This window comes from Ixodes scapularis, unplaced genomic scaffold (assembly GCF_016920785.2).
Source record: "Ixodes scapularis isolate PalLabHiFi unplaced genomic scaffold, ASM1692078v2 PGA_scaffold4__175_contigs__length_147842914, whole genome shotgun sequence".
Taxonomy (NCBI): Eukaryota; Metazoa; Arthropoda; class Arachnida; order Ixodida; family Ixodidae; genus Ixodes; species Ixodes scapularis.
Window position 1 is genome coordinate 86,549,915 of NW_024609879.1, and position 23,299 is coordinate 86,573,213.

General features: G+C 50.0%; 1 protein-coding gene across 1 annotated transcript; it reads right to left on the bottom strand.

The window, feature by feature from the left end:
* Window positions 1-20,377: 20,377 nt before the first annotated feature.
* On the bottom strand, window positions 20,378-22,468 carry LOC8025484 (neprilysin-1-like). Its single transcript, XM_002409163.3, has one exon. It carries the CDS (start codon window positions 22,466-22,468, stop codon window positions 20,378-20,380), a length of 2,091 nt encoding a protein of 696 aa, XP_002409207.3.
* Window positions 22,469-23,299: the final 831 nt, after the last annotated feature.

A 23,299-nucleotide genomic window follows, 5' to 3' on the forward strand; every position in this document is an offset into this window, starting at 1 on the left:
GGTCGGATCCTCCAGTCGATATGACCGCAGCGCCGCCTCGTACATCCGGGACCTTTCCGCGTCGGCGCCTGATCCCACTACCTCTTTCTAATATGCGCCGCCTTTTCCACCGCTTCGTGGCTAGTATGTCGACAGGTAATTTCTTGTTTTCGTACCTTATAAACTGCATTTGTTTATTTTCTGATCCAAAATACTAAACAAAAATTACTTTTATAAATAACTGAAATGGTTCGTGCCAGCGTTTAGCGGCTCCGACCAGTAGTAAGCCCAGGACCAAAGACGTCACATTTCGCGCGCTTTCGGCACCCCGGGTCGCCCCCGTAGGTGGAGGAGGTTTCCGCGTCGTCCGGTTAAAATATGACGCACTGATATTGAGCTACTCTCTCCGTTCCCGCTCGCTTGCCCGAACGCCAAGAGACGTGGAAACCACAAAAAAGGTAGACGCTTAAATATGACTGCAGGGCCCCTTTAACTTACCAATTTCTTAGCTAAGTTGCCGTATGCTAAAAGGCTCTTCGTGGATCTGGCGTCAGGTTTTCTTTCTTCTCTTTTAAACGAGCCAAATTCATCCGTTCATATTTTCACTCCAAAGTAGTGCCACTAAATAAGCTACGCTTGAGAGAGTAACGACACTTGGCCGTATTGTGGCTTAAAAGCATGGTTGCCAGTTATCTGAAGCCTTATCTGAAATCGCCGGAAACGTATTTTCGTCCTTTATAAATGTTTAAACAGTTCGCGATAAAGAAAATCAATATTACTTGAGCATCCTAGCAGCGAATCTAATGCTGAAGATGTCGCACTTTTGAATCATGAGGATCGGCAGTTGCGTCTGTTCTGCAGAAGCACCAAAATGGCGGCGCCCGCAACAGTGTAGGGGAACGGAGTGCACATGTCTTAAGCGCAGCTCATTTAGTAGCTTCCCGTCTCGTGGTGTGCCTGCGAGTGAACGCCGCAGCGTGCTTCGTTTTTGTTGTTTCGCTCGACTTGTTTCGTGGATGGGTGAGGTTTTTGTTGCGCGGTTGGGTGCCACAACCACCGGACAGCACATGCGAGCCAATACGTGACGTTCTACACTTTTCCGCGAGACGTGCAGTGACGAGTAGGGTGACCGCCCGTCCCGCGACTCGCGGGACTGTCCCGCATTGACGGCTTGTGTCCCGCGTCCCGCGAGATATTCCAAAAATGTTCAAAATGTCCCGCATTTCATGCTGTCGTAAAATTCAGAATTTATCTCATGGCGCTGCCGAACAAAAGGGCGCGGGGAAGGGTGGAGGCCGCTGGTAATCGTGCGAATTGCGATGGGGCGCTATTTACTACCCTAGCATTGCGGGAAGCGGCCGTTGTTCTTGCAGGAGATAGACGCGCATGTGCTGTTTGCTCCTCCCCCAAAAGTACTGCAAGAGAAAATTGCTAGCCAAAATATGAAATATAAATTATTTTAATTATTTTCAAATCAAACTGTGTCAATGCGAAAGGGTTGATATGAACTATTTTTTAGTGAAGAGTTAGCGCCTGTCCTGTTGTCTTTGTGTATTTATTGTCCTCGTTTTGTTCAGGCTTTTAACTTTTCAACTCATTGTGGGCCAACTCGTCCAAACCCAAGTTTAAAGAAAAAAATAAAAACATCGGGCTCTAAATTTGAGTAAGAGTATATCGACCGGAAACAATAAGCCGAAAGAAGGTTTACAGTTTCTTCTTTACTTTTGATACATTGAGCCCTGTTGCAGTCAATTTTGATGTTTTATACTGTGGGAAGCCGAGGAGGACGACGGCGCGCGAGGGGGCAGGAGCGGTGGCCGGCGGCCCGGTAGGCGTGACAGAGTGCACGAGACATTCCGCCAGGCACTGGGGCAAGACACGGACAAAGACTGCAACGGCAAGGCACAGCGACCAGCCGAAACAGTAAAGTGATTTGAATTCATTCTTGCTCGTGTGACTTCTTGGGAGGGCGGACCAGGCAGGGACCGATTGGGCAGCAGTATAGTAGAGCGACCCACACAACTGGCGCCCAACGTGGGGCCCGATTGGTCTGCTGCTTGTTCTGTTCGTCCCGGGGAGTCACACAGATCTATTGAGCGTTCAGCGTGGTGTAGAAGGGTAAACGCTAACGATGCCCCCCAAGACGAGGTCGACCTCCAATAGGGACGAGGACGACCCGTCTGAGAGCGGAACTCAGGAACCGACTGACGCTGCGGGGGCCGGAGAAGGCTCTAGTACGCGAGCATCTCCAGATGCTGGGATTTTACCACCAGCTCCAGCTGGAGGCGCGGCAGACGTCGGCGAGTTTATGCGCGCCATGACGGCGATGATGGAGACGTTCTCGCGACAAATCGTGACGACTCCAGGAGTCGCGAGTGCCACGCCTATGTCTCTGCCCCGACCGCGGTTGTCCGTACCGACGCCGACCTACGCGGGATATTCCGACGGGAAATCGGTCCACGATTTCTTACAGGACTTAGACGCGTATGTAGCCGCGTTGGGAGCATCAGAGGAAACGGCCTTGGTGCAGATCGTGCCAATCGCGTTAACGGGCGACGCGTCGCGCTGGAGACGGTTGCAACGACCGTTTCTATCGATGGCGGACTTCCGGACGCGGTTTAGGGAGGAATTTTTGCCCCCTGATTACGAGATGCGGATTAGGGACGAACTAGCTAATCGCACTCAGCACCCCGACGAGAGCCTCGTAAAGTACGTTCGCGCGCTCCAGGAGCTCTACTCGAGGGCCGAACCATCCGCGTCTGACGCAGAGAAGGTAGCTAGAGCGATACGGCAATGTCACCCTAGATTCAAAGCCTATCTGCGCGGACCGGATTTCGCGGATCTGGAGGCACTTGCCAGAGAGGCGCGAACGGTCCAAGCGGGCTTGCTCGCTGAGCTGCAGTACCGCCCCCCTCCGAGGGCCGAGGAGTCCCTAGAGCCAAGATGCGCGTGGGCAGGACGCGCCGCAGACACTCACATTGAGTCGCGGACAGCGTATACGGCCGTTGCGGAGCGCGGTCACGGGGTAACTATAACGCCCCGGGCTTTGGACCCCTTCGCTTACGAGCAAAGGCGCAGGGCAGCCAACGCAAACTCGGCCCGAGTGCAGACCCGTCGGGGTGGCGCAGTGGTCAACCACCGCAGAGGCGCGACTGGTCACGACAGTCGCGGGAATCATGACTCACCGCGGTTTGCCACAGATGAAGTGTCGCGTGAGAGTAACGATGGACAGGTTGCGCGTAACGACCGGCCACAAGTCAGGTGTTACAACTGTCACCGTCTTGGGCACATCAGGCGGCATTGCACGTGGGTAGCGTCTGGTTCTCAGGGTTCCCAGGGAAACGCCAGAGGCCGGCGCCACTAATCAGGTCCTCTGAGTCGAGGTTGCCGGCCGCTGCCGAGGCCCAGTATCAGTGTGCCGACAGGGCGGAAATTGTGGCCGGCGACCGCGTGGCGATGGCCCCGTCAGCGTGTCGGGCTCAGAGCACGACACCTGAGAAGGGCCCGTACGTGCGTGTAGAGATCGGTGGTAGAGAATATTCGGCACTAATTGACACCGGTTCTACCCTTTCTCTAATTGGCGATAATGTGTACGAGGACTGCCGTAACAGGAACCTTTGCGCGCGGGAACTTGTAACTCCGCTGCGTTTAGCGACAGGATTGGCCGAAGCGCAAGGGGCGATCCGCCTTCACCTTGGCCTTGACGGCAGACGAAGGAGGCAACGTTTCGTTTACTTGCCCGGTATGTCGATTCCTGTTATTTTGGGGCAGGACTTCGTCTGTCGTGAGGGCATAATCCTGGACTTGAGGAACAACGGGTATCGTTATCATGCGTTTTCTCCTCTTATTCCCTTTGTTGCCCCATCATCTCTGGTGCAGGGAATGGAACGTTCGCTCGCTGCGTCACGCCAGGAGCAGGTACTAGCTGCGCGAGTCGTGCCCGGGAACGTCGAAATGATAATTGCGTCTTTCGATGGGCCCGCCGACCAACGGCGGATGCTAGCGAACGCCTTGTCCCAACACGCAGCTATGTTTACCGAGAGACCGGGGCTTACGACTGTTTTACAACACAAGATAGATACAGGAGAGGCCAGGCCGTGGGGGTGTAATCCTAGACCACTAAGCGTACATAAACGGGCCCTCCTAGACGCGGCTCTCGACGAGATGCTGGACACAGGGGCGGTGCGGCCATCGCAGAGTCCCTGGGCGTTTCCAGTAGTTTTGGCGCCAAAGAAAGACGGCACCGCGCGCCTTTGCGTTGATTACCGAAGACTTAATGAGGTCACTAGAAGGGACGCGTATCCTTTTCCCTCTATTGAGTCTATAATGTATTCGCTTGGAGGCGCGAGGGTTTTCACCACGCTGGATTGTAGCAGGGGCTTTCTCCAGATCCAGGTGGCGCCAGACGATGTCCAAAAGACGGCGTTCACCTGTTACAGGGGGTTATTTGAGTTTACGCGTCTTCCGTTTGGGTTGTCGAACTCGCCGTCGAGTTTCCAACGGCTCATGGACATCGTGCTGGGCGATGCGAAATTTAACTTCGCCATGGCCTACATGGATGACGTTGTGGTATTCTCCAAGTCGCTCAAAGAGCACCTAACTCATCTCGAGATCGTCTTAAGGCGAATGAGTGAGGCCGGTCGAACAATTAATCCAAAAAAGGTGCAACTGGCCGCCTCAAAGGTAAATCTTTTGGGCTTTGTCGTAGACAATGGTACCTTGAAGCCGAACGATGAGAAATTGAGGGCCATTCTCGATTATCCACCACCGCACGATGTAAAGAGCCTTCAAAGGTTTCTGGGGATGGTTGGCTTTTAAGGGGTATCCACACGAAGGAGAACTCCGCGGACGGATGTCGTGACGTCAATATCCCGGGAAACTCCGTCCCCGGCTCCGCCGCGTGCACCTGCGGAGCTTTCATGCTAAGAGTACGAAGCCTCCGCGCCTCCGCCACGGAGGAGAACGGTAGAACGGCGCCGCGAGGCGTCAAAAAAGGATGACGTATGTCTCACGTGATGCGCGCTCCGCGGAGGAAAGGAGCGGATTTCTCCTTCGTGTGGATACCCCATTACCGGCAGTTCATCCCGATGTGCGCGGAGCTGGCGCGGCGATTGAATTTGCTGCTCCGGAAAGGCTCGAGGTGGGTCTGGGGTCCAGAGCAGTGTGCTGCCTTCTCGTCTCTCGCGAGGGCAATAGCAAGCACCGCTAGCCTTCGGTTACCAGATCTTAATCGGCATTTTGTTGTGCAGACAGATGCGAGCGACTACGGTGTCGGAGCAGTATTGCTACAGGAGCACGATGGACAGTTGCGCCCTGGGGCATTCGCTAGTCGAACGCTCACACCGTCGGAACGCAACTACAGCGTGACGGAAAAGGAGGGGTTGGCCGTCATGTTTGCTCTGAAGAAGTTCGACCTCTATTTAGACGGTACGACTTTCGTTATTCAGACTGATCACGCAGCACTTACCTGGATTCAGAGGCTAAAAGAGCCCGCGGGAAGGCTGGCCCGCTGGGTACTAACCTTGCAGCGCTACTCGTACACGGTTGAGTACCGAAAGGGATCGACCAACAAGGTCGCGGATGCGCTCTCTCGGGCGCCCCAGGATGGTGGTTGGGAGGAGGTGACGCAACCAGAGTGTAACGAGAAGCGCGGGAAAAACAGGAGAATGTCTCCGGATGCAGGGGTGAGGTCCCTCACGGACGGTTGGGAGGAGGCGAAGCAACCGGCACTCGTAGCAGCCTTAGCGCGCGGCATGAAGGAGCAAAGGATCGTCGCTTGGGGTGAAGTGGTCAGCAAGGAAGAGCTTGTCGAGGCCCAGAAAGCAGATGGTTTTTGCCAGCGGGTGTTGGGTAAACTGGCTGAAATTGCGGTCGACACCGGGAAGGCTGGCGGTCGAGTTAATGATCAATTTGATTCATATCTGCTGGGCGAAGACGGCTTATTGCTTCGCTACATCCCAACGATCGATGAAGGGGAGAGTAATGAGTCTCCCTTCAGGGTGGTGATTCCCAGGAAGCTACGGAAGAGGTTTATCGGGTACTTCCACGACTCGGCTCTGGCACGTCATGGCAGTGGCAGCAAGACTTTTCATAAGTTATGCCGCGCCGCGACCTGGCCGGGGATGAGGCAAGACGCACTTCGATACGCCCGCAGCTGTCCAGCCTGCCAGAAAGCGAAGCCCAGAGGGGGCAAGCCTCCGGGCTTGATGCAGTCGGTGGAGAGTCACTACCCGTGGGAGATCGTCGCTTGCGACATCATCGGCCCACTGCCGAGAAGTCCGCGGGGAAACCAGTACCTCTTGGTTATTACCGATCATTTCTCAAAGTGGGCAGAGCTGTACCCACTGAGGAAGCTGGTTTCAGAGCGGATCTGGGAAAAGTTACTGGATACTTTCCTACGCTTCGGCACACCCAGGTGTCTCATTAGTGATAACGCTAGTTATTTTACTAGTAAAGTGTTCGTGGACTCCTGCTTGGCGCTGAACATAAAGCACAAGAGGACAACACCGTACCATCCCCAAGCCAATATCACTGAGCGTGTGAATCGGAATATCAAAAGCATGCTGATCGCGCTAACGGAGAGACACCGAGACTGGGATGAGCACATCGCTGAGATGGGTTTTGCCATCCGGAATACTGTGAACAGATCGACTGGTTTCACGCCAGCGTTTCTGAACCTGGGTAAAGAGATCCCGTCTCCGCTGGAGAACGAGTTACGGAGCAACCAAGGAACACCAGGACGCCCGCTCTCTAGGTATGCGGAACAGCTAACGAACCGCTTGTCTGGGGCGCTGCACGATGCTAGAGAGAATCTTGATGCCGCAAGGATCGAGCAAGCGGCGCAGTATGACAGGAGCCATAGGCACTTGGAATTCAAGGTTGGTGACTTTCCTGAGAAGAACCCACCCTCTGAGTAACGCAGCTAGCGGTTTCGCCGCATCGCTTGCTCACAGATGGGAAGGGCCCTATGAGGTAAAGACGCGAATGTCACGGCTTACTTATAAACTCACTCGGTGTGATACAAATGAGGAGTCGGGTCCAGTTCACATCGCGGACTTGAAGGGGTATTACCGTCGCGATGGGGAACATAGTGAATGAAAACTACCGCAGCCGCCACATTCGGCCACAGAAAGTGATGATTTTCCGGTGTCTGACAGTGTTCTTTCTACACAGGATGCCTCCTTGGAGAAACCGCCCCAGGGGGCCATACCCAGGAGGCCCACCGGACGGGCCAGGCCCCGGGGCGGCTGGACCCCAGTGGTCCGGTCGACCAAACCCTCGGGGCGGCCGCCCAGGGAGGCGTCAACACCGGGGATGGCCGAACGGCGGAGCGGGCCAGCGCCGCCCGGGCTCCGCAGGTACCGCGAGCCCGGCAGCCGGCAGGCCTGCGCGGCACGGGGCAGGGCCGTCCGCAGCAACATCGCGGCACCAGGCAGGGCCGTCCGCGACGGAGCCCCCGCACCACGGAGCGGGTCCGTCTACGACCGGGGGACCTGCCTGGAGTCGGCCCCCTGCCGCACCGTGGCCACGTGGACGGCGTGGGAGGAAGGAGGGGCGGTCCACTTCGTTTCCCGCCGGCGTTGGAAGCATCAACCCAGACCAACGCCTGGCCAGCCCGACCACCAAGTCCCACTCCCGTTCCGTGGCCACACGCAGCCGGCGGCGCCACGGGTCTTGGGAGCGCCTGACACCTGCTGGCTGTGCGGGGTCCTCATAATACATCTGGAAACCCACGAAGCAGGTCGACTCCATGCTGACCTGCTGGAGGCACAGCCCCTCCCGGACCACGTGGCGGCAGCGGTCCAGACCCTGAGGGCAAGCCGCCCGGACCTCCTGGCTCCCGCTGCCTTGGCCTCCGTTCAACCAGCCCGGCCTCCCGAAAACCGTGCCACCGCACCGGCTGCCGCAGCCGCCGCCATCGAACCCGCCACCACGACGGCCCCCACAACACCGGCCGCCACCACATCCTGCGGGCCAAGTCATCGGGCCAGTGTCGTGTACCAGCCCCCTCCGTCCCCCTCGACTTCCGACGACGCCATCATGGCCGAGGTAGAACAACTCCTCGGCCAAAACCAGTGAGCACCCGGGGCCCCCCCGAAGACCGGGCCTTGAGGGGGGGGGAAGTGTGGGAAGCCGAGGAGGACGACGGCGCGCGAGGGGGCAGGAGCGGTGGCCGGCGGCCCGGTGCGCGTGACAGAGTGCACGAGACATTCCGCCAGGCAAAAAATTGGGTTGTGTGTGTGTTTATACAGCCTAGAACTTGGTCTGCCTCACAGGGGCGACGAGTCTCCCAGCTGTAGATGAGAAATTTAGCCAGTGCGGTACAGCCGCTAGCCTGGGGTCTTTAACGTGCACCACGCAGTAGTGATACACGACCGCACGCCGGTACGATGCTCATCCAGATCGAAACGGGCAGGCGTGGGGCTCGAACCCAGGATCCCTGGGTTCTGCAGCGCGAGCTTTCGCTCCACGTGCTCCGAGCTGGTGTGCGCTAGACCACTCGGCCACCGATCCCCCTTCCGCCAGGCACTGGGGCAAGACACGGACGAGGACTGCAACGGCAAGGCACAGCGACCAGCCGAAACAGTAAAGTGATTTGAATTCATTCTTGCTCGTGTGACTTCTTGGGAGGGCGGACCAGGCAGGGACCGATTGGGCAGCAGTATAGTAGAGCGACCCACAATACTTAGACACATTCAATACCTTACTTGTCATTAAAATTATATATATATATATATATATATATATATATATATATATATATATATATATATATATATATATATATGTATATATCACTGGGTGTGAAAATTATTTCAGCTTAATGGCCGCAATACAGTGTACAGGCGTATAATATGCTTTCATCCACATTTCGTGGTGTGCGTGGTAATACATGTCCTCTAATGTATCCTTCTTAGATGCCGCAGTTGTAATGACACTGACCCCCCCTCCCCCGGTCAGCGTGTCCCGCATTTCATTATCAGGAAGGTGGTCACCCTAGTGACGAGCAAAATGGATCGTCGACGCGCGTGCGGGATGGGCGCGTTAAGTTAACGCGCTCGAGCGCGCTCCAGCGGTCAGAGTGCACTCGAGCTAAACTACACGGTGAACTACACGACATCGTCTCACTCCCGGTGCACGGTGGCGGAGCGCGCTCCTCGAGCTCCGTCGTCGGAGATGGTGCACGAGAGCTCGAACAGGTTGGTTTCCGGTCAGATGACGGCGTTTCCGCTCTCGCGGCCATTCTCGCTGTTACTCGCGGTGGTTTCACGGGGGGTCTGGCACGAGACGGAAGAAACATCAAAACCCAAGCGTTTTGGGCTCCGGGCCGGGCCGCCGGGCCACTCTGAACTAAAGTCACTGGATCCTGGGAAAGTAACGCCAAGCTCCCCGTGTGGTCACCATCTTGGTCCGTGAAATGAGCAATTTCTCCTTGACCCCTCCGTTCTTGATGATCCGGTCTAGATTCGCTGGTGACGGGTAGCTTTATGGGGGGGGGGGGGGGGGGGGGGTTTGTATACCGAGATATTTCTAACCCCACACCGGCGAAACAAGCGTACACCTTCGTACCACCACCAGATGCTGTGTCGGTGCTTCGAGGCTCTGAAAAATAAGTTTACTGTATAAAAATACGCAAGAAGAACAATACAATTGTAAGAGATCCATGGAGATGGGCATGAATAATAAGTTGATTGCATACAGAGTGCCAAAGACTCTTATATTGGCGAGGAACGCCTCCAGTACGATGATGCTCCGTGGTAATCTTGGCGCGACTGGTTTAGAACGATCCTCTGGAAGCTTCGAAGGTTTAAATGGACCAAGATGGCGATTTCCATGGCAACGTAGACCGATTAGCCAATCGCCTTGCTAGGTTTGGGTCGTCTGTATGTTAGTATCCGTTTGTGTCCGGCTAGCAGGTAGGGAAGCAATGGAGCTACTTTCCCAGGATCCAGTGACTTTACCCTGAACCAGAGGCGTCGGATGTGCGAAATCCTTGGTGAGCGAGTTCGCTTCCGACCGCGACCGCACCAACCGAACCCCGCGGCCGAAAGGCTCCGGCCTAGCCAGGAACGCCACCGAGGTAGGCCGGTCGTGGGCAGGAGCTGCTCGTTCTGCGCTACGATGCAGTGCTCGGAGCTCTCGGCGTCATTCGTGCTTGCGCCGAAGCCTTTAGGGACTCCCTCGGACGCGCAAGTCGCGCCTGCTTGGATGCGTGGACACTTCGACGGCGATCGCGTGGACACTTCGACGGCGTTCCGTCATCGTGGAAAAGTTAAAAAAAAAGCATGGGGCTGGTGTAGAAAGGTATGCATACATCCTTCGAGTGCTTGTAGAAGTTCTTCATGTACCTTATCGCAATTTCAGGATCAGGCGAGCCAATGAATTCGGACTTTCAGCCGTCATTCCTTAAGGCTTTTGGGAATTCAGAAGGCGTTCGGCGTACCTTTAATCGCCGCACCAACAGCGTGCAGCACAAATACAAGCTCTTGCTGCTGCCGCCGTCTCCGCGTACTTATTTCATCGAAGTCGTCGTCGAACAAACACTTTTTCCACGCTTCGGCGAGACGGGAGCCATGTTTAAGCGCGCGCCGGAACACAGGAACCGGAAACGTTAAAAAAATAGACGTCAGACGGCGCCTCGGTTCCAAATTGCACCGTTAAAGGTGTATCCACACGACGGACCAAATTTCTGTTTTGGTCCGCGGGCCGCGCATCACGTGATCTTACGTCACCGCTTTTCGAGGTCCGCCGGCGGTCCGCGGCCCGCGCTTGTGAGAAATGCCAAGCCAGTTTTCTCGCCCGGACCTTGGCGGCGGACCGCGGCGTTTTTAGTATAATTGAAGTGCTAAGTCTGGCAACAAGCTGACTTTTGTTTGGATTGGAATCCAAATCCAAAGTCGTGTTCTTTTGGCGCCAACTGTTGAAGACGAAGACGACAAACCTTTTGTTGTGTGACGATGGCGGCATGGTGCAACGATGCAACTTTTTACTTCATTGCGCTCGTGGAGCGATTTCCCGCTCTGTGGGACAATAGATGCATGCCCTTTCCGGTTCACTTAAGTCCTCCTCGTCTTCAATAGTCAACGCCAAAGCCACCGCGGCCAAAAGTCTCTTTCGTTCAACCTCCATCTTGGCTCCTTACAAATAGCCTCAAAGCAGCTCGTTGCACGCGTTTGGCGGAGCTGTGAGGTCGAGGGTTAGACCGGCCCGTTCACTCTGTCGTCTGCTCTTTTGGTCCGCCGTGTGGATGCTCATTGCAGCCGGGCGGCCCGCGGGCCGCGCATCACGTGATCTATCGGTCCGCGGCCCGGTCCGTCGTGTGGATACACCTTAAGCTACGCTCCGGACCCGCGCGCTCGAGCGCAGATGTCCGGAGTCTGGAGCTCACTAACTTAACGTGCGCATTGCGTTCCCGTCAAGATCGAGATCCCGCAATCCTCTTTGAATCCCGCTTATGCAGCAATCATCTCACAGAAGAGAGCTACGAGCTGAGCTCTAAGCGGACAGCAGGCTCGTAAGCCGAGGTGTGATGATGTGCCAACGATATTCATCTACGTCCACCCACCCCTCGCCCAAATCGGATCAATCGGTTTGATTATGCGGCGAAACCGAAACCAACAGCTAGGCCATTTGGAACGGTACCAAAAGTTGTATTTAGCACGCGTGCAGCACGATTCTGTTTGATCCGCGAGTAAAAAATAAAGTGTGGCTATGATTCACCAAGCTCGTCCAAGTCAAGTGACGACATGCATTTGAACGATTCGTCGTTTGCCCTCGACGCGCGGACAACGCCTCGCCCCGTAGCCTCATCACCGATCCAGTAGATCCGCCGATAAGTCTACCCAAATGCCGCTTTAGAGGCAAAAAAAAGAAAAACAAAAGAAATCTGCATCCTTTGCTTCGCGAGAGCTCCTAGTTCGGTCGGTGGCCGTCGCAGTTGTGTTTTCGCGAAACGGCATACGTTTGCTCGAAGTTTATGGCTGTTTTCGAGTAATATCCTGCTAAAAGGTTTGATCTTTTTTTGCACACACTTGGGAACTGCATTGAAAGAAAAGTATTCCAGTAGGCTACAGCCTAGGAGACTAAATAATTCCAAACAACATACAAGACATCCATCGACCAGCGCTTGTTATCCCGACCATTCTACAAACCTTTGCGTTTTGTGACGTCAGGAGCAGCCACAGATTTCAGCCACTGACACTTGGCGAAACTCGGGGTGCAGTTTCGTACGTATGCTCTTGACAGGTTTAATTAAGAAAGGGAGATCGATCGCATATGAACATAAAAATAACTTTTGTCTATATGAAGGCACCCTCGACGTAACGAGCGCCAAAACTTCGGTACTTCCGGTTTCGACCGGACAATCCCTTTAATTACTTCCGGTTTCGACTGGACAATCTCCTTCGTGTATCCACACGAACTCGGCGGACGGATGTCGTAACGTCAACAACCCGGGAAACTCCGTCCTCGGTTCCGCCGACCACCTGCGGAGCTTTCGTGCTAACTGTACGAAGCCTCCGCGCCCCCACCACGGCTGCACCACGGAGGAGAACGGCGCCGCGACGCGTCAAAAAGGGATGACGTATGTCTCACATGAAGCGCGCTCCGCGGAGGAAATCGGAGGATTTCTCCCTCGTGTGGATACACCATAAAGGGGTATCCACACGAAGGAGAAATCCGCCCCTTTCCTCCGCGGAGCGCGCAGATTGACTCTGGAACAAAGCTATATAGGGGAGTCTATACGCAGCCGATGCTACAAGTGTGAGCATGTAGCCCTGAACAGTGCTTGCACTGCACGAGCGCGCGTGCTTGGCAGGGACACTGGAAGCCCGGAGATCACGCTTGTAGCATCGGCTGCATCTGGACTTAAAGGCCGGCCCGCAAGCAGAGAGAAGGATCCCGACCCTCACTTTCCTTCTCGCCACTATGAAAGGAGGAAATCACCTCTCGTTTCCTCCTCCCCATTTTCCGATTTTTTTTTTTTTTTTTTTTTTTGTACAAGTTTGGGGTGGAGGAAATGAAAGCTTCGAGGATTTGAAAAGATTATCCAGAAGCCAGCCGGCACACCTGCGACAAGGAGCTGAACCAACCGAGGAGCTGTTTTGACTCTTGAGCGAGCTTGGCACTTGCCCTTCCCAACGAGTTGCATTGGCTCTTTTTTAGCATTGGTTTGGAGGATGATTCTTGTTGCTGGTTGTGAGAGCACAAATACCTTGTTCTGCTCAAAGTAGTAGTCAGTAAAGTATCAATTTTAATATAAATATCTGATTTGGCATCTTTCGTTGTCGGATTCATGGCGACAACGGGAAGTACGAGCGGCGTTTTCTGTATATCAGGGATGGCGCTCCACATACCAGTGGTTCTGAATCATTATGGTTCGTAAACCGCCAGAGGTGACGGAGGACCCCATCCGTAGTGGGTCTAGCACTTTTCGGCGTAGAGCGTTTTGCTGTAGGGCATTTCGGTGCGGACTTTTTGGTGCACAGACGCTTCAGTGTACGGACTTTTTGCTGCAAAGACTTTTCGGTGTGGGACTCTTCGGTGCGCGGATATTTCGGTGCACGGACATTTTGATGCATGGACATTCGACGCTATGGTTTACTCGCCGGTATCTCTTTTTCAACATACGCAGACACGCTTCACATCGTGTTTGCGCGTTGAGTTGATAGATATAGTCTCCTCTATAAGGTTTTGGCTTTATTATTGGTCCTACGTGTAGGAAAGGACCCAAACAGCAAGACGTTTGAGGCTGTTTGTGTACTCAGAACAATTCTGAATATCTTCAAATGCGCCTCCTCCGCGTAATCGCACAGCTCCGATTGTTAATAATAAATTGTGATGACCTCGCACGACAAAAAAAACAAAAAAACAATGTAATTATCACTTGTAACTCATTAGGGAATAAAGAAGGCGTGTGCGGGTACAAAATAAGTGTAATAAAATCAAATATCGATTTGAATCAAGCAAAACAAGTCGAATTTGGTGAATGCTAAATCAATTTTATTTTGTATCAAATGTTTGCTCATTCTCGTACAAAAAAAAAAAAAAAAAAAAGAGTGACCACAGATCATACACAGCGTATGATCTATGGTCAACGTCTCCTTCCATGACGTAATGATGTCTCCGGACGTAAAGAACTGCCTTACAATCGTGTTTATACAGCTAAGGCGATTTTTTTTAACGACTAGACATTTTTCTAAAAAAGACGTCCGAGTAACGCAATTTCGGTTTGTGCCTTATCTGTAGTCATCAAAAACACCAAATCATTCATTTTTAAAGAGATGTAGTGCACGTGGAGTGGTTCACGGCGTCCTAAAAAGCCTAATCTGGACGCGAATCGTGTTACCGCAATCTTTTCGGCCGCCGCACTCCTCGCCCCTTCTACAGTGTCGTTGTCACAGCGATGCGCATGATTTGTCGTTTTGGCTTCATGGCGTTAGGCTGTGCCACGCGGAGATGGAGCCCACATAAAATCAGAACTATGTTTTCGCACCCAAATTAGGAGGACGCCGTATCAAGACGCCGTATTATAGTGTACGCGTGTTACATCTTTCTAAGAATGGACGGTTTGTTGGCTTGCGATTATGGCCAACAACTTTCTAAATACACGATGTCGTTTTTCTTCTCTAACTAAAAGGTTAATTAGCGAATTTTAGGCAATCGGTCGGCTTTAGTTGCGTTTTTTCTTGAACCCAACCTTCACCTGGCAGTATAGCTCACACCCACAAAACGTTAATTTGCACATTTTTTCTAATATCTAGTAGGTAAAAAAAAAAAAAAAAAACGCTGTATATAAAACAGAGGGCAGTTGTCTTCTGATATAAATAAAGCGTGAGGCACACGTCTTGCATGCATCTCTCTTTTTTTCTTTTTTTTTTTCCGGCCTACAAAAACAAATCCCGGGACACTCGAAATTGAGTTTATGATGGGGCGGGCGCTTTATCACGGGGTATTTTGAAATGTTTCATAAGCTTTGTTAGAGATCAGAAGGAAGCCACGCGAGCCGTATCACGTTGCAAACAGCTAATTCGGGTGTTTCTCAAGGAGCTCTAGAACTTTCCAATTAACATTTCGGTTCTTAATACATTTTAAAAAGTTTGGTACTTAGTCCTAAACATTTAATTTATGAGGCATAATTAAACATACTGCAACTCTCGCAAGACGTCTGCCCAAAACATAAAGTTGGTTTCATTGGCGTAAAGTGGCTGCGTTCTAATTTCGCGTTACAGAGATTTGTAAGCGTCTTTCATTTTTATGCTTGGTCTTTAAAGATTCGTGAAAAGCATTCGCGACCTTATCTGTCAAGCCGCGTACGCGGACAGCGCGGCCTCCCCGGCAAGTTGTTCCCTCATCGAAGACGACAATGAATAAAAGGTACAATAAAAATCTTAATTACTGAAGAAAGCGCAAGTTTAAAATAATTCTAAGAGCGTCAGTTGATTTTATTTCTACTATATTCAAATTTCAACACTCGTCGTAGGCAGCATGAAAGGAAGCACTGCACTCTTGGCGTGAACCGATTCTCAGTCAACGGTCCTACACTCAAACACGCATCACCACCCGACTTGTTTGAAAAATAAATAATTTCCAGTACTTTTGGTACAAAAGGCGAATTTTCTACTGAGCCTGATATTTTGTGGACCCAAAAGTCCTGTAGCCGAGATCGGTAGTTCATAGCTTCAGGGAGACGAAGAACGACGGATGCATTATTTCCCACGGAAGTACTGTTTTGACGTTGACTGTTTTGACGTTGAATCCCAGATAAAATTGTATTTGCACCAATTGGTGGCACGATACCGAACTTGCTTGATTACTTTTCTTTTAGCGACAACATAACCAGACATAATCTACAGATATTGCAGAATTTATTTTAATCCGCGTACAGCGCGAAAGACAAGTATGGACATAAAGACCACAATAGCGCTCTGCATTTCTACTGCATGTATTTCTGTACTTGTGGACTGTCCGTATGACTATATTCAAAAATCGCAAAATCGTTTAAGCCTACCCCTTTTTATAGTTTTTTTTTTTTTTTCATAGATGAATTGTGGCGAATCCCGGATGGGTTCGTGTAAAGACGTCGCACGTGTTCAAGGACATATTTCGGCATGATTTCCCGCTTGGTGACAACGTTGAGCTGGCCGGTGTTCCGCTTCTTTTCTAACTATAGGCCGGGCAACGCCAGACGCCTAAATTAGTCAAGCAGCCCCAAAACTTGCGGTAGTACACCTTCCGAACTCCTGGGGGTTTTTTTGGAGATGGTCGCTGGCCTTCGCCCACCCTGACAGAGCCCCGAACAATTATGATGCAAGGGCTGCAGAGGCTATCTGCGCATTCCATTTCTTAATCAGCGAACAAATGGGAAAAGAAGAGAATGAAAACTTCGTAATACCTGCTGTCTTTTAATAAATGGCATAATATGCTACTATTGCTAGTTGCACTTTTTTACGTGAAGAAAATTGTGATATTGCGGTTCAATCTCCGTGTTTCCCGTTCTCTTTGCTGAGACGCAAGATATTTGTCGGCTGTCGAGTTTTCAGTTACATTTGTTGACAGAAACTAAATGCACGTTTGGCCACGAAGAAATTTTTTTCACAGGCTGAAGATAGATGAAATATACCATAAACCGTTTCACTTTTTATGGAAGTTTGTTTTTACTCTTCTTAGTAGCTTCAACGAGGCGGCCGTCACTCTAGAAAACACCTGTAGTGCGAACCTATATATTATGCCCCAGAAATGGTCAGACTGTGTCCCTCTGACTGCAATATCTTTGACTTGTAATTAGTCATGATTATTACTTTGTACAAAAAACAGAAAAACAAAAACACAATAGTGATACAATCACTCTTCAGTGTGCCGTTGTTAGAACGACCAATTTTCAACTCTCTGGGTAGAGCTCAAAGTTCAGATAAAAATACCCATATTTTTTTCCTTCTGCTGTGATGTTCAAGTTCCGTTCACTCGAGATAAATATACCGTATACGGTGTTGTAGCGTATGTGGCCCACGCGGAAGTATCTGAATGTAAAAGAACTTGTTGTTGGGCTAGTTGGTGTTGACTATCTGAGTGTGTTTTAGAGCTGCAGAAAAAGAGTAAAAAGAAAAAAATAAAGGAGAAAAGCGAGCCAGCCCGAACCCTTCCGAGCTCATGTCCAGGCTGCCTAACTAATCCCTGATGTTTGGGATTGAAGCAGAGAACCTTGAAGGGCTACAGAGATTTTGTCGGGGGGCCGGTAAGCCCATTAGCACTCGTGCGAGAAGGCCGTAAAAAAGCAAGGAGAAAAATAGAGGAGGGAAGGGGAGGAGGAAAAAAAGAAAAGAGGGGGAATTTCTGCCACGCTGAAGAAAATTTTGAGCGCCCGCCTTTAAGCTGAAACAAAGTATAGTCGCTAATATATGAAAAAAAAAAAACTAAGCATGCAAGATTTTTTTTGCGTCTCGTTAATATAATATAACTATATTAAATATGCCCATAGCGTTAAAAAAGGAGAAATTGAGGCCAGACAGTCTATTGACGCTTACGACGTGGAGCCAATCCTACGCGAGCAGGTACGTAAGACTTTAAAAATATCACGATCCGGAGCTGACTTATACCCTCGGCTCAGATCTCGCTTCCGCATCTACAACGGGTGCATTATTTTTATAATTGAGAGTAAAGTAACCTGACGTTATTACGTATTATAAACAACGCAAGCGTTTGAGCTCCGATAAATAGCACCCCAAACAGAGTCGGACGAAGAGTGTCATTTGCTCTCGTCGCCTGCGTGTGCAGGGACGCTGAACTAATTTGATAGCAGGTGCAAGGTATTGAGGAACCAAGTCTGAACTCGCGCAGAACTGTGATGACACGATCGCGTCGGTGCAACGGCCGTACAACTTCCGGTTCAATGGAATGCGACAGTTCCGGTACTGATAAACTATAATAGACCCTTTCCGGAATTCAGTGCCATCTGGTGACTCAAATGGCGGTTAATCTTTTACTATACTAATGGCGGCAATGAACCTGTGGTCTGCAGTATTTAATGGGGCACCATCACTTAAAGGTCAACGGTAAACGAGATTATGCACTTCACTACAATTATTTTCAATCTCTTTTAGTGTCAATGGCGAAACAAGTGCAGCCAGTCGGAACGAAGCGCTAACCCACATAGACGCCTTGATAGAGTTCTATACATCAAGGGGCTTTGAGGCCGATTGTGTGCTACTAACAGACTGACTGGGACCGAGTTAGAAATGAACGCTTACGCAGCTCTTACGTCCAACTCCTGCTTCACGCCGCGCTAACATCGAGAATGTATGGGCCTCAAATCATCTGCTTAGGAGCATCTTCAACTTCTTCCTTCATCAGTAAACAGAAGGCCTCCATTAATATAGCACATATTCCGTTTTCAGATGATGATGATAGTGATCAAAGTGGCCAGACTGAATTCCGGAAAGGGTCTATTCAGCCAGTTAAAGACCGACTACCAGTTTGCGCTTTCGACTTTTCCCCCACTTCCTCTCCCCTCTTTCTACCCTATCCACCGTTGCCTGTCTCCTCCTCCCCCATATTGAGAGGCATCTTCTGCCTTGCAGAATCTCGAGTCTGGTCGTCGGCCTTGGAACGGACCTTATGTCTCCGGATTTCTGTGCAGGGTCCGGCCAAATGCGGGCGCATGGATGGCTCTAGAAACTGCTTTACCGGAGTAAGATGTCATGCAGTCAGCAAACCCACGCCATCGCTTCCGTGTCCTTAAAAGCACGGTACAAACTTTTTGATTTGGAGTACAGATAACCAACTCGGTTTTGTAATCCTGTTTAAAAAATCAATCGTCTCAATAAAACCGTAAGAATCAAAAAAGTATCATTGATCATTCGGGGACTTGTTTTTTATTGCAAGTTAAAAGGGAACGTCGCCATAACTATTCCATTTTTTCACAATCATAAACAATCCTTAAGACTTTCTGCCATTTCATTCATTGTTTTACAAATTAAATGCACATATGCGCAACATTAATTGTTTTTTTAATTATGTGTCACAAGTTTATGTTCCTATTTTTATATACTTTACTACAAGTCGAACAAGCTGCCACAACATTGCGGTTAGTTGGGGTGCGATTCCGAACTTAATGTTTGCAACTAACAAAAAAAACAATTCTGAATATTTAACAAACGTGACGAAATCGCAACCACAAAAATTACTTTTATTGTCTTTGTTTTATAAGAGACTTTAAGTAGATCGTTCCAATACCTCTGATAAAGCAGATAGCGATTTCCGATGACTTTCCGAATATGATTCACGCTCGAAGTTGTCGATGGGTATATGGGGCATATCGGAGTCATCGGAATGATTTGCTAAAACTCTCTTTTATGTAACCTTCGGATATGTGAACCGGTGCACTCTAAAACCCGCCTAAATGCATCTGTGGTCCACCAGAGTACTGCAGTTGTTTCTGATATATCTGGCTCGCTCACATACTGGCATCCATGCATCTGACACCCAAACATATTTCAACGTTTCTGTCTCTCATGCGGCGTTCCAATGACCCACGCCATCAAATACACATCACGCCATTCTTATGGGCGTGTCGACATCTGTATGTTTGATGTTAAGAAACTGTGACTTGCTCTGACTGATTAGGAAAGCTATGAGGTCGAATGCTAAACTTCCCGAGTAACGTATTAATATGCCAGTTCTGACAAATGTGATATCAAAAGGTGCTTCATAAGTTAATAGGTTTTTCCCCCTTTATTTATTGACGTGATTCCGTTTTATATCGCTACAAAATTGCTATTTCTATTATTTTTTTAATTTTAGATAAATCATATTTCGTGAGTCCATTGCTCATTTGTATTTATTAAATCACACAGACCGTGCACAAATGTTATCGTGTACTTTACTACATTAAAAGCTTAGAAAACAGTTAGGTCTCTTCTATAGTGGCCAATTAAAAGCTCAATATTAAACTAGCAACTAAAGATACGTAACATTTTACAACAATAAATTATAATTGAATAAATCCTCTTTACTTTTACGTTACCTTTCTATTGGTGGTACAAAATTACAAAGAAGTCATAAGCCATCAAGATTGAAGCAAAAGGACATGAACGGGGGAGTTGCATCTTATGGAAAGTTTGAAAGCAAAATCTACATGATAGTGTATCTCGACATTTTGATACAAACAGGTCATGGCATGCTTAATTAAAAACGCAAGAAACAAATAAAAAACAGTTCTATCTAATCATGAACCCTCTACGCAAATGTATAGGATGAAGAGGCATAATCGGCAGTGTGCTCTCGTAGATGCAAGTATAGCAGTGCTCCAGATACTTAGGGACATTCGCTAATCATTTTTGCTGGCCCGTGATATTGATGATAAGAATATAAACACTATTGATTACGATCGCCAACACAGCGCTTATAAGCTGTGGCAAGTACTTTGCGGCGCCATTATGGAACCGTTGGCGCATTCGAAGGCCCGCCGGAAGTACCGCAGACTTAACAACGGTAGATGACACGCCATACTATAGCTCAGGGAGAGTCCTGGTACGTTGTCGTCGGGATGCGTCGTGCAGAACTGCTGACAATACCTGAGAAAGAAATGTTTCTCCAGTGTTTTCTTCCCGGCAACATTAGCCAGCGAATGGGCGACGGCCAGACCCCAGACGCTAGACACGAGGTCATCCTTGACGGCAGAAGTGACCGGACCGTGCCGCTGCGGGAGGTTCAGCGCCATAAGGCAATCGGCGTGAGCGCTGAAGGCGTCCAGCTGTTTCTGAGACCACCACTTCTGCTTCAGACCTCCAGGCTCATAGTTGCTACCTTCTCGAAGGAACGACTTGATGAGGGTGGAGGCCAACCTGGCACCCACGGTGGACAAGTCCACGAGCGGTTCCTCGACGCTGTTGAAGAATAAAGGCGGTACCATCATGACACTAGGCACACGTACCTTGTTCATCAAGTAGTCGTACTCAAGGGCACCGATGAGGAGCTCGAGATCGTCGCTGCTGTTGGTATCTGGCCTCGGGTAGCGATTACTATCTTCTTTGTTCAGACGAACAATCTTGACGTAGTTTTTCATGAAATCGTTCGTCATGGGAGCTTTTCTATAGCCGGTGTCTGCGGTGTTGTGCCTGAGGACTAAGAGCGTCACGTTCGATGCCTTGATTTGTGACTTTAATGCGATATCTTCGTCAATCCAGCGCTGTCGACTTATGTCCTTGGTTACCTGTTGTCGTACTTTCGTGAACAGTGACTCGAACTCGCCGTTGACAATGTTTCCGACGTAGTATTCTCCGAGGAAACTGATCAAAGGAGCTCGGAAGTTTGCGTACGCCAACTTCAGGCAAGTCCATTGAGGCATCACATCGCGATTGAAGTCGAATCGCAGGAGCTCGGTCACCGCTTGGACAAACACGTAAAGGATAACGAAGTGATCACTTTGAAGGTCCGGTTTGAAATATAAATCAAACATAACTTTGAGGCTGTCCATGCCTGCCACCCACAACTTCTGACTGACGTTTTTAAGCCTAATCGAATAATCAAGATTGTCGTTGATTGCATCTAGCCAGTCGGTAGCTTTCAGTAGGTTTGGAACGGTGGGAAGTTGCTCTACCATGTACTTCTGTTTGGCAGCGAATTTTGTCGTCTTAGTAATGTTGCCCACTGCCTTGTCCCACTCAAGTATCTGCATAGTCACGTCGAATGTGATGTTTTCGAGGCCAAAGGCGTACATAATCTCCGCCATATAAACCATCCAATCACTGTGGGTTTTCGAACCCGCCATTTTTGCCTCGACAGAAGAGGGCGGCGCTAAGCTGATAACAGAACCCGTAGAATCTTTGATGAGGTCAAGTTTAAGGAGGGTGTTAATTCCGTGCGTGAGACTCAAACGCACGACAAAAAAGAACAGGGACAGTGGGTCGTCGTTTCGAAACCATTCCGTGAAACTCAGATCAAGAAGAGCAATTGCCTTACGCACGAGCACAGGGAAGGGCATCGGAACTTTAAGGAAATCGATGCAGGTCCCGTAGAAAGTTGTCAGGTCGTAAGATGTGTCTTTTTCATCTTCAATCTTGTGACTGTGGAGAAGGTAGTAGTCAGTGGTGTCCTTAAACCTTGCAATGAGCTCGTCAGTAAAAGTCCTGTATCCACGAGAATTCGACGACCAGCCTCCACAAGCGTACTCGAAGAAGTCGCGGCAAGGATCCGCGTTTTGGACGGGGCTCATCATTTTCTTCACCAGCTGTAGGCTAGTCTTGCATTTAGATGAGTGGCACGGCGATCGCAGAACCTTGGACAGCTCATTCAGCTGCCTGGCGTACATGGCAGCAGTTAGGGCCCCGACGCAAAAAAGAAGGCATCCGAAACTTATGCAGATCACTTTGAAGGCCTGGGACTTCTCCTTGGCATTCAGCTTCCTAAATGTACGTGTGCGATGCTGCAACGACCGTCTTGCTCGATCTGTGTCGTCCGATTCCGGGCCGAGTGTTTCTGCACAGCGTGACATTGTAAAATGTTAGTTTTCAAGATCACATGTTTATCAATGAGTTTCAGACGTCACTATAGTTGTGCTTGGATATTTTTGTGTTTGTCCTTTAGCACCCTTGTTCCCCTTCTCCCGGAAGTATTATCGTTATTCCTGTACAGCTCGCTTGCACCTTTGCATTAATTGCAACATAATCATAACCTTAAAATGCAGGCCGTTCACCCTTGTAGCTGTTAGACTCCTGGCAGCTGTTAAAAACCCTCTGCTCTACTGACATCTAACTCGTGGTTAGCTCAGTTGGTAGAGCGCTCCACTGCAAATGGAGAGGTCTCTGGTTTGATACCAAAACCAAGGCGGATATTTTCAGCCGCGCACCAGTCATGTTGTGTTCGGAGATTTTTGCTTTTGTCCCCCTTGTTCCCCTTCTCCGGGGATTACTATTGTTATACAGAGCGTTTTGTTTTAAACCGAGCGGATATTTTTCTATATAAAAAAAGGAACCGCAAAAGCTACACTATAGTGGGATATAAGTTAAGAACACGCCAAATCATCACCACAATATACCAGGAACCACATCAAATCGCTCCACCTGCCAAGCAGGGCCAGTTATGGGACGTATGAATTGTCAAACAGAAAGGCTTTGGCACGATCCAGGGTGAACGAAGCGGGAGCACTGACTGCTAGTCCTTTTCGCATAAAGGTTCTTTTTTTCCAGTGTTCAGCTTGTTTTGTCCTTCTCGTTACTGAGCAGTATCCGTCAATACGCACACGTCAGCGCGACGTGCGCCTAGGTTACGGACTCTCTGCGCATTGCAGATGAGCAGTGACTGGCGGTGGTGCAGGCGTGGAAGG